The sequence below is a fragment of the Patagioenas fasciata genome, chromosome 10, assembly GCF_037038585.1.
Source record: "Patagioenas fasciata isolate bPatFas1 chromosome 10, bPatFas1.hap1, whole genome shotgun sequence".
NCBI classification, from domain to species: domain Eukaryota; kingdom Metazoa; phylum Chordata; class Aves; order Columbiformes; family Columbidae; genus Patagioenas; species Patagioenas fasciata.
In genome coordinates, this window is record NC_092529.1 from 8723738 (window position 1) to 8734749 (window position 11012).

Sequence of the window (11012 nt, forward strand, 5' to 3'; positions counted from 1 at the left end):
ACACATTTCATTTCCAAACATGCCGAACAACCTAGATCTCCATGGGACCTTTCCAACAAGCTCCTCCTATTGCAAAATGGACCACTTAGCTCCATTTTTGTTTCCATTTTTAACTGGTCATTAATACACAGAAAATTTCCACTCTTCTTACAGCTTGATAGATTAATGTAACACCATCCATTTCTAAGGCTTAGTAAAGGGTTCACAGCACAATCAATAGCTTATCACTTTTACACCAAAGAATCTTTAGAATTCTTGAATGAAAACAATTCAGCCCTTGTGACTGTGTTAAGCCTTCCTCTGGCGATATTTCAGTCTGAAGACAATTCCTCAGACTCAACCTCTGTACAGCATTTGTATCCTGCTTGATGCTCAGCACTGAAACAAATACTGTATCAGCTTCTTTCTGTCCCTTGATGTGTTTCACCAACTCTGTATCAAGCATCCAGGACACTGGAAAAAGAGATTAAGTGTTCAAGTCTTGCCTATGTTGCCCCTCAAGATCTTTCACTCTGCTATGATGTTCCACATTCAAAAACATTTCTATTGTCCTTGTTTGAACACAGTCTGTATTTTTAAAAGAAGGCCTGTTTGCATCTAGCAGCCTCCTAAAACTTTGCCAGCTACTTCCGTCTTTTTTTTAAATAGTGAGACACTCCATAGTCCCTCTGTTGAGATACTTCGCAAGCTTCTGCCAGTAGCTAAATGTAATGAGTCACAAGGCATGTTTATGTTCCTGCTTCTATAAATTTGTCTTCCGCTTTGTGCACCCACAAGTTTAAAGTCATGGTACCTCAGAAATATTTTTACACACGTATGAAGAAAAAAAACATCAGTGCAAGTAACGGTTAAAGTCAAACAGCTGGTGATTGTCCTTGAAATTTTATTTCAAGGTAGAGAGAAGAGAGTCTATACTCACGTGTCGAAAAAGAATTCAGGGATCTTTTCCAACAACAGTGTTACGACAGCAGGCTAGAAGAAAGGCAAAAAGACAGTGTTAGGATGATGATTTACTGCTTGTGCTGTGGCATTGCCACCAAAACTGACTTTTCACAGAAGATGAAATACGTGCAGAGAACAGAAGACTCAAAAGGACAAATAAAAATATTTCCTGTATAAGAAATCTCTTCCCTAATGCCAGAAAGGAGGCACCCAGCCTACAAGCTGAAAACCACAAATGCTGAAAGTGGTATAAACTATCCACAAATTCCAATAGAAGCAGAGCATAGAGGTGGCATGTACAAATCCTCTGGGCCAAACTGAGCTCTCTCTCTCAGACCCAGCTGAGTTGCTTTTCACTACAGAGGAATCTAAAGCTTCAACTTTAGGTAAGTTTGAAAACAGTGCCCACATGCTCTTCCCATTCCCTTTGCAGTTCTGATGCTTCCCCCCTTTAATCCTGGCCCAAATTCAATTATAAAAATGTATTTAAGACAAGAACTTTAAAAAAAACCCCATAATCATAAGAGTATTTAAATCCACAGCTGCTCTAATGTTTCCCATTCCTTGGGAAGATATCTGTCATCTTCAGCTCCATATACATCTTGATGCAACTGGTGCACAACTTAACAGAAAGAGTTCTTGCCAGCAGGTTGCTCAGCATCTTGCCCATTTTTAAACACTTCCAAGATTCAAACTCCTCCAATAATGGAGTTTCCATCACCTCTCTAGCCTACCTGTTCTAGCACTTAAAGAAAACATTCTCCACAGTGGAAATGGTTATATCCTATCAGAATTTCCCATGGTTGACCTGAGCCATCATCTCTCACCTTGGCCCTGTTCACTTCTGAGAAGAGTGTTTTCTCTACACTGTGCAACTAGATATTTGAAGACCTCAAAATCTCCCTTAATCTTCTCTTCTTAAGACTGAACAAACCCAGTTCCCTCTGTCTCTTCTTGTATGCCTTGCGCTCCACACCCTGAGCATCTTTGTGTCCCTAAAGAAACAAGAAATTGGACACTATTCCATATGCAGCCTCATCTGTCTCACAACCTATTCTATTCATTCTCTACTTATATAACTAAAAGGATCCCTAAATAAACCAACGTCACTGTAAAGAGCAAACCAGCATTTCCATACCTGTAAGATCTTAATTCCAAGAAGCAGTTTAATGAGGCTTTCACAATACGAGTGCACCAGAGTGCTGCAAGATGAAAGATTCCACAATTGTAATAAAAACATGTTAGAACAGGTTGTAATTCTTTCCACTGCCGCTTTAAAAAATAAACAAACAGCAACTCTCCCACCAAAAAACCAAAACAAAACACGAAAAAACAAAAAACCCATCACTTAAAATTACTTACGGTAACATACAGTAACCACAGACACACATACAAAATTTTGAAACAGCACTGTAGCCCTGAACAAGCTTACTCTCTACAAGACCAGTGTGAGCTGCAAATGCAAAAGTCTCTGTGGTTAAGCTGTATCTCCTGCAAAATTTTCCAAAAAACAGTTTACCTTCACCAGCCTTGTCAATTTTTTTTTCCTCAGTATTTGGTTCTTGCCATTAAATGCCATGGAGCCCAATGTATGCAACAGGCAGCGAGCAAAGCCTGTGACTTACCACTTTAAACTTACTGCTATTAAACAGATAAGTATTACACTTGCCACTTTTGCATAAGAAACAAGTGCTGTTGTGTATCAGCTGGAGCTGTGGCCTTTCTCTCTACTCTGCTCAACGTTACATGGCATTTAACTAGAGACTGGCTCTGTTTGAAGGAGAAGACAAAAACCATTTTCTCTGACCTCGACCCCTCAGTCCGTATGGGAGCACACGGCAAGAGACAGTTCTTGAACTGGTTTCTGTCCTTGATGTGAGATTCCAAGCCGCTGATAAATTGCTTCACAACCTGCAAAGCAGAGAGAAGTTACCCACTTGCTGAAAAGATGCCCCGATCAACTCCTGTCTTTTAGGATGTTGGTTGTGAGCAGATAACTGGGGAAGAGGCAGCCAGGGAACTGCGAGCAGACAGAAACTGTGACAGAAAGAGTGCTGGATAATAAATTAACACTAGTCTAAACCACTTCCAAAAAGAAACACCAATTATTCTAAAAAATAACTCTTAAGCAACAGTCTCATGTTTTACTTTGATTCAAAAGGGCTTTTCCCTTCTTTCTTTTCAGCTGAGACAAAAACTTCTAATGGGACAAGATTTGCAGGATTCAAATCACTGGCCTCAGGACTTTCATGTTGGGCTTGTTGACTGCAGGGAAGCACCACATTGTGGCAGTTTTAATGGTGCCAGCTCCCAGCCAACATGAAACCAAATGCAGCTTCCACCAGAAAGTTAAAGTGATTTTTCTCCCTAAGTCTTCGCCTGTTGAATAATATTGCCAATTTATTACTTCAACGGGGCAAGGTGATGGAAGCGCTGCACTTTCGCTTGGAATTACGTGAAACCAAACTTGGAGCACCAAGGCTAGTTTAACAGAGACACATGCTGGTCATCTCTGTGTCTGACTACTCAGATGTAACAGCCAAGAAGAGACAGATACAGCAGAAGGACAACAGGACCAAACAGCTGGGACAGCAACACTGAGAGAATTAGGATCTGGACAAGAGAAATCCAAGATAAGCTACCATGCTGCATACTTTTGTAAGGGACTTGCAGGGACAGGCAGCTGCATTTGCATCTTTTGCTACACAGCAAACAGTGTTAAAGCTGGCTCCTGCCGAAGCACAGGCTGTTACGTACACTTGGGTAAGTAGGATGCTTCTCTAGGGCCAGGCAGAGCTTCTTCTGGAAAGCCATTTGATCTACAGCTAGGGAGAAAGTTTAAAAAGAAAATAAAGAACTGGGCATGTTTTATCCATAGAACATCATAACAACAGCTACACTAAGTACAAGCTCTCAAGCCTGTCTGCCAATACCTCTGCGTTTGCTCTACTGAAAAGTCCAGTTTGCAAAAGCCTGAGCGGTATCAGCACTTGTGCTTTTTCCAGTCTCGGCTGAGAGCAGTTAATAGCACTAAAAAGGCTTAATACACAAATTCCTGAAGGCCTTGTCTGAGCTGAAAGGCGTGACGTGTTTGTTTTCCTCTTTCAGAGCTCCTGCCTCTGTAATTCAATACTGTAATCACAGATGCCATCTAATCTTATTCAATTTACCTCCAAAAATCTTTCAGAATTCTTTTGACTTAGCATGTATACACCCAAAAAGCTGGTGTAATGAGTTCAGGCAATGCACTGAATTCAGCACAAACTCTGCAATTCAAGAGGTATGTAACAACTATGAAGCCAGATGAAGGTTTGCTTGAACTCTGGAAGAAGCTGGCTCAAGCATTTTTGCTCTACAGGTAAAATGCATCTTTACTTTGTTCCAGTCATTTCTGCAGGTTTTCATCAGATAGAAGCACAGAGAGCGAGTGTTAAAGCCATACCTATTTCATTCTGTCCCTCCCCAGCTTTCAGTATAATTCCTGATGTTCTAAGGAGCTCTTCAAAGACTCCCTCATTCTCCGCTCCACCGTGGGCAGAAACATTTTCCTTATCAGAAATCCGTGACTTCTTTGTTTCTGAGAAAACAAGACATACTATATCAAATATACTCAACAAGAAAAACTGCAAGGATCCTTTATATACACAACTAATTCAAAATTAACCTTCTCGTCGGAAATGAGAGGAACACGCGTCAACATGTGCTGCAAGGCGACAATAAATCGTAGCCTGAAAAGCACAAATCTAATACAGATTCTCCCACCAGACCTGTCTCCTAGGAAAAAAGAAAAGAAACCCTATATTTCTTCCAGCTACATACAGAGGTTATTTTGGTTTGATTTATAGGTGTCAGTTTTGATCAAATGTGATTAATTTGCAGACTCTGAAAGCAGCAAAGCTCAAGATGATAAACACTGATCGAAGGTATGAGAACACAGGGGCTGAGAAAAGATATGGCACTTTATTGCGATTTATTTTAACAACTGCTTGAAGATCTACGGCGTCTCTAACAATTAGCCTTATCAAAACTGCCATTCTGCCCTTGCCCCTGCCTGGGAGCCGCTGTCTCTAATGGGTCTCCATTCCCCATGAGATGGTACCCAGGCACCTACTGGACAAGTCTGTCTTGCAGCTCTCTTCAGAGGCATCAACTTTTGACAATTTCCTTTTTGAAACCATGGTGACAAACCCTTTGTTGCTGCCTAGAAAAATGCAGGAAAAAGACAAGTGAGCAAAGGAGACATTATTTTAATGCAGGTTTTTTTAAGCGGGTCTAGAACGTGTTGGCAAATAGTGAAGGGAAATGCTCTAGAAACTGAAATTCCCCAGAGAAAATCAGATTGCCTGATTAACCAGTATCACACCACATTTTTCTGCTGTACAGGTTAAGACTTTAGACCTTGTTATATTTAAGCAGTGTAACACATCACTTTTTCTAAAATTCAGTTTCTCATGAAACTCATGCTTGATCACCTCCTGGTCAGTTTCAGGCGTTTGGCCGATCACAGGAGTCACAGACACACCGGGGGCAGCAGAACGGCCCTGGAGAAGCGGGACGAGCCCCGGGCCGCGGTGCGGGCGGACGGGCCCCGGCTGGTCACCGCACCTCCTCCCCGTGTCACACCCGCCCCCAACGCGGCGAATCCCGCGGCAGCCAGCCAGCCCGCCCCGCCGGTACCTCAGGGTGCCCGGCCAGGAGAGGCCTCTCCGGGGCTGCGGGGGGAGCGCTGTCCCAGGGCCAGGGCCGGGGCCGGGGCCGCTGCCGCCCGGTCCCCGCTGGAGACGCGACAGAGCCGCCGCTCCCGCTCGAGCTTCCCGCCACCGGCGCGCGGTGACGTCCTTCCGGCGGCGGCGGAAGGGCTGGGCCCGGAAGCGGAGCCGGGGCGGCCCGGTGGCGGCCGGGGCCGGGAGCGCCAAGATGAGCGAACCCGAGCTGCTGCTGGACTCCAACATCCGGCTGTGGGTGGTGCTGCCCATCGTCTTCATCACCTTCTTCGTGGGCATGATCCGGCACTACGTGTCCATCCTCCTCCAGAGCGACAAGCGGCTCACGCAGGAGCAGGTGTCCGACAGGTCAGGGCCCCCCCGGCCCCGCCGCCCCTCACACCCCTTCACACCGCCTCGCAGCCCTTCCCATCTCCTCGCAGCCCCTGCCCCCGGCCCCCGCCGCTGACGCCACTTGTCTCTTTTGCAGCCAAGTCCTCATTCGGAGCAGAGTCCTTCGGGAAAATGGAAAATACATCCCCAAGCAGGTACGGAGCTGCCCGAGCGGCTTTGTGCTTTGCGGGGAGGGTGACTTGGACACCAGCACGAAACGGGGGCTGTACGTGGTGTCGCTCGGTGCCCACGCAAGGGCCCAGGGCAGCGTCTGGGGGGCGGCCGGTGGTTGATGCTCAGGGATCCCAGACACGGGACCCTGACGCTAACGTTGGCTTCCACCGCTCAGTGTTTTTACTGCCTACTTAGGGTGATGTCTGTGTCCAAACCGTCGTGTTTAATATCTGCCAACAAATACGCAGCGACTTAATGAAAGCTTGGGATGGTGAGGGGGTTGTACTGCGTCAGCTGTAATGTTTGCTGGACTAAAAATCACTCGCTCGTATTGGCTCTGTTGCTGCCAAATGTCTATATTGTAAAATCCAGAAGTCAGCTGGGGGAGGGGATGAAGATGTCTGATGTACCAGAACCAGAGAATATGAGGGATTGGAAGGGACCTCGAAAGATCATCCAGTCCAATCCCCCTGCTGGAGCAGGAACACTCAGATGAGGTTACAGAACCAGCAAGAACTTTGCACAAAGTGCTAAAAGCTCTTTAATTAACCTGGATTCTTCTTCAGCGAATTCTTAGAATTAGTTTAAGAATTTTAGAAACCTAGAGGGCTGGTACTCTGGATCCAGGGAAGCAGAAACGTGAGGAGCTGTAGAGCATACGAGCGGTGAAGTACCTCTCTGGGAAAGAAGGATGTTATGAAAGAGCTTGTTACATCTCCACATGTCTGAACAAGCAATAACGCTTCTGTCCTTTCATGTCTTACGGTGTTGGCATTGGTTTTTTTGTTTGTTTTCAGTCTTTCCTGACCCGGAAGTATTTTTTTAATAACCCCGAGGATGGATTTTTTAAGAAAACAAAAAGAAAGGTAGTGCCTCCTTCACCAATGACAGGTATGTTAAGGTACCATAAATAAAGCTGGGTAGAAAACTATAATTTTCTGCCAAGGCGGAAAGGCAAATCGGCTTTGCAAAGAGTTCAGTGAAATTGAGGGAGGGGATGGGACTGTGGGGAGTGAGATCCCTCTCTTTGGTAGCAACATGTTGGGTCACTTCATTTTGCTTAACTTCAGCCTCCAGCTGCCTGCAGCGTCTCACAAGGTCACAAGCACCTTGGTGTTACCAGAAATGGGGAGTCCTGCTCTCACGTGTCTCCTTTTCCAGTTTTTTGCACCAGCTCCTTCAGCATCTTCTCTAAACTGATTTAACTTACTAACATGGCCGAAGAACTCAGCAGCAAAATAGCTGGATAGTTCATTGTCCCTTTTCTAGCTAAATCAGCTCGCAGCAGGGTCCAGCGAGTTCAGAGATCTGGAGCAAGGGACAGGGTCAGACACAGCAGACAACACAAGAAACTTTCAGCAGCAGCAGCTGCGTATTTGCTGTTTTGCAAGGTATTTTACAACAGGGGAAAATAATAGATATGGGATAGGCAGTGGGACAGGACTGTTCTCTGTCTTGCAGTTTCTTGATTAAAATAGCAGATGTTGGTGGTTAAGTAATGCCTTGTTTCCCTTTGTTGGGATAAGCTGCTGCTTTATATAAAATCTATGATTTGCAGATCCTACCATGTTGACAGACATGATGAAAGGGAATGTAACCAATGTTCTGCCTATGATCCTCATCGGTGGTTGGATCAACATGACGTTTTCGGGATTTGTCACAAGTAAGTGTCTGAAATGACACAGCCCACGGGTCTGGTCGTGTTTCTGATAACGACCTCAAGGGTCTGGGCTGCATCAGAGATTTGTTCTCCTACCTGAAATCAGTTAAGTGGAAGCAGCGTGAATTTGGCTTGTGGCGCTGCTGCTGTTCACACTATGAACTGCTCTGATTTGCTTGCCCCATACCAAAGGAGGGAAAATGGTTTTCAGAGTACTGGTTATGGTCACAAATAAAATAGCTCATGTATTTGGCAACAATTTTAGTGACTAAAACAATATTAAAATTTATTAAAGCTGGCTATACTTCAAATTGATACAGTGGATTTTCCTCTGAACCTGTCCAGGGAATTGGTGACTGTATAATGCAGGGTGTGTGCATCAAAAATACTATTTTTTTTCTTTCTGTTTACGTGATGACCTTTTCCTTAACAAAAGACATTCCCCTTCACAGTCACAGTTATGTAGTGTCACTTTGTGAAACTGGGCTTCTTTTTTTTAATCCTGCAGCAAAGGTCCCATTTCCTCTGACGCTGCGTTTTAAACCAATGTTGCAGCAGGGAATTGAACTGCTCACTTTGGATGCGTCCTGGTAAGCCTGTGTCCTCAGCAAGCAAGGTTGAATACTCACTTGGAAAATTTTGAATGTGTTAGAAAACGCTTGAGTTGTCTGTGTGTGCTTCTGAAATGAGATCACATGCCAGCTTTGAACTGAAATCAACTGTGCTTGTTCCGATTTATCAGGGTGAGCTCTGCTTCCTGGTACTTCTTGAATGTGTTTGGACTCAGAAGCATTTATACCCTTATCCTGGGCCAAGACAATGGTAAGTCACTGTCATTTCTGTGACAGAGCTGGCTTCTCCTGCCATGCAATGACTTCTGAGGGAAGCTGGGGAAGGATTTTGAAATTTCCAGCCAAAAAAGGCTCTTGAAAGCCTCTCTCAGTCCTGTGAGGTTACTCTCCACTGGCCAGGTTTGACACCACCTGCAGCAAGTACCCAAATCTCCTGCACCAGCCACTGGCAAACTGCTCATAAACATCCATGGTAATTAATCCATACTTTCCTTCCCATCTAATTGGTGTGCAGAAATTTTGCGCTCAGGCTTGCTTTCATTTCTAGCAAGTATCGGTTTTAAGGAAAGCTGCAAAGATTTCTTAATGCTAGATCCAGGGCAGGACAGATACCATTTCTGAGGATATTGGGAATGCAGAATACCATATTTGCCTCAATTTGTTTGCATATTTTATGTAAATTTAGCTAACAAGTAGCGGGGTGGGAAGAAGATGTCTTGTGAGAACACTTTCTGGCACATTATTGTTGCATTCTGAGTGTTTGCAACTTTTTAGTCTCTAGCTGGAAACCAGCCCAGCGGCACTGTGCTCCAAAAAACGCTGTGTAAAGGCTGCAAATAAAAATGAACCTCTTGCTTCTCCTTTGCAGCTGCAGATCAGTCCAGGGTGATGCAAGAACAAATGACAGGGGCAGCGATGGCCATGCCAGCAGACACTAACAAAGCGTTTAAGGTACAGTGCTCACACCTGTGCTCCCCTTTGCTGTGAACTTACAGGACTGTATGTAACTCACCCTCTGCCTTCGCCAAGCAAGGGAATTGCTCTGGATTCCTGTTCCTAAAATTAGACCTGACAACTGACAAAGGTTATGGCAGTTGCCCTGGGTCTGGCAGAGCTTTAATACCCTGAGGCAAACCTGATTAGTTAGTCAGTCCTGATACAGAGCTGAATTCACATGCCGTCTTCTGCTTTTGCAGAGGAAGATTTTTTCTGTCCCTTGAGATCTAGTTCCAAAGCAGAAACTGGCTCCCAAAGAGTCGTGCTAATAGTAGAGCTGAGCACAAGTCCAGCAGGTAGAACTTGGGTAAGAAAAATCTAGTAAGCCAGTTAGCTCAACTGAAAATCTGCCAGGATTTGACTGTGTCTTGTGGTTCTCCTAAGCAGTGTCACAGACACTTATCAGACTGTTTCTGCCTTTCACAGCCCTGGCCTGTGCATGAAGGGAAGGCCCTGGTTTCTGATAGCACAGATTTACCCACACGCAACCTGCTGCCTGGGAAGTCAGGCTGGTTGCTCCTGCAGGTTCTTGCATTCAGTACCTTCCTGGTTAAACCCCCATCACCCAGCCAGAGGCACAGCCAGGGAGGACCGCAGCTACAGTTTGTGACAATGGCTGTTCGGTCACAAACTAACCACAAAGCACTTGATCCTCTCAGAACAGAATTAGCTGTTTCTAGAGACAGCTGTTTTAGAAGAATTAGACTATTCCAGAAGGTCAGTGGGTTTTCAAAAAGTAGATAATGTATTTTCTATGATGCACTGACCAACCATCTAATACCCAATTAAGCATAAAACACTGATTTCACAGAGTTGACAGATTGTCAGATTTGTAATAAAACTTCATATTGGTTGCAGTTTTAAGTTAAGCACTGCTTTGTATAGTTCTTGTCTAACTCCTTTAATGCTGTGTTGCTTTCTTTCCTCTGTTTATTGTCAATGCAGACAGAATGGGAAGCTTTAGAATTGACTGATCATCAGTGGGCCTTGGAAGATGTAGAAGAAGAGCTCATGGCGAAAGACCTCCATTTTGAAGGCATGTTTAAGGAAGAACTTCAGACCTCCATCTTCTGAATTTGAGAATATGCCTTTGTCTCTTCTTGTAAAACTAATTTGAAAAGAAATCTGTTACTTAGAACTATATAATGTATTTTAGCAAGGCTGAGAATAAAAGAAAAACACCATGTTCAGAACTGCAGTTACTGAACTCTGATTTGAGCCCAGGACAGAGTGTGTTGTATTTGAAGCAAAGGCTCTCAGTGTGTGTTTCTTGCTGGAGTTTCATTTCTCTTCCTGGGAAAGGTATGCTGGAGGAAAGACCTAAAATTTCTAGTTCTAGTCCACAAAGAGCAAGCTTGCTTGAGTTAAGGAACTTAAAATTTCATGAGACTGAAAAAGTACCAGTAGCACCTGTGTTTGTGATTTTATCCTTTTAAAGAAATGCAGAGTTCCTGTTCAGTTGTGTTCAATGCCAGGTGGGGAAAATACATGCCTTGGTTTAAGCCTCCTGCCTGACCATCTCGCACGGTAGAGAGCAGCAGCAACTGTTCCCATCTTGTCCCTCTGCAGGAG

At 44.5% G+C, this 11012-nt stretch overlaps 2 protein-coding genes across 3 annotated transcripts in view; one reads left to right on the plus strand and one right to left on the minus strand.

The window, feature by feature from the left end:
• FANCD2 (FA complementation group D2) overlaps positions 1-5784 on the minus strand; it is a 44242-nt gene extending 38458 nt beyond the window's left edge. Inside the window, exons 1-7 of one of the 2 annotated variants that reach the window (XM_065845343.2) lie at positions 5620-5784; positions 5054-5143; positions 4385-4519; positions 3700-3767; positions 2750-2853; positions 2081-2144; positions 920-972 (exon numbers count right to left, since the gene is read on the minus strand). In XM_065845343.2, the coding sequence (XP_065701415.1) occupies positions 920-972; positions 2081-2144; positions 2750-2853; positions 3700-3767; positions 4385-4519; positions 5054-5120 (491 nt within the window). In that variant the 5' untranslated portion in view covers positions 5121-5143; positions 5620-5784. The remainder of the gene's footprint in view (positions 1-919; positions 973-2080; positions 2145-2749; positions 2854-3699; positions 3768-4384; positions 4520-5053; positions 5144-5619) is intronic. The other variant, XM_071813066.1, reaches the window with a different exon arrangement.
• On the plus strand, positions 5784-10633 carry EMC3 (ER membrane protein complex subunit 3). Its single transcript, XM_065845345.2, has 8 exons — positions 5784-6014; positions 6136-6193; positions 7010-7103; positions 7771-7875; positions 8381-8462; positions 8615-8694; positions 9313-9395; positions 10386-10633. Exons 1-8 carry the CDS (start codon positions 5860-5862, stop codon positions 10512-10514), a joined length of 786 nt encoding a protein of 261 aa, XP_065701417.1. The 5' UTR covers positions 5784-5859; the 3' UTR covers positions 10515-10633.
• Positions 10634-11012: the final 379 nt, after the last annotated feature.

What these genes read in the sequence shown, in the direction of transcription:
- EMC3 (XM_065845345.2), top strand. Translation starts at nt 5,860, where the DNA reads ATGAGCGAACCCGAGCTGCTGCTGGACTCCAACATCCGGCTGTGGGTG. An exon ending in CAGGAGCAGGTGTCCGACAG is followed by an intron (nt 6,015 to 6,135) that starts GTCAGGGCCCCC and finishes TCTCTTTTGCAG; the next exon opens with CCAAGTCCTCATTCGGAGCA. An exon ending in GAAAATACATCCCCAAGCAG is followed by an intron (nt 6,194 to 7,009) that starts GTACGGAGCTGC and finishes GTTTGTTTTCAG; the next exon opens with TCTTTCCTGACCCGGAAGTA.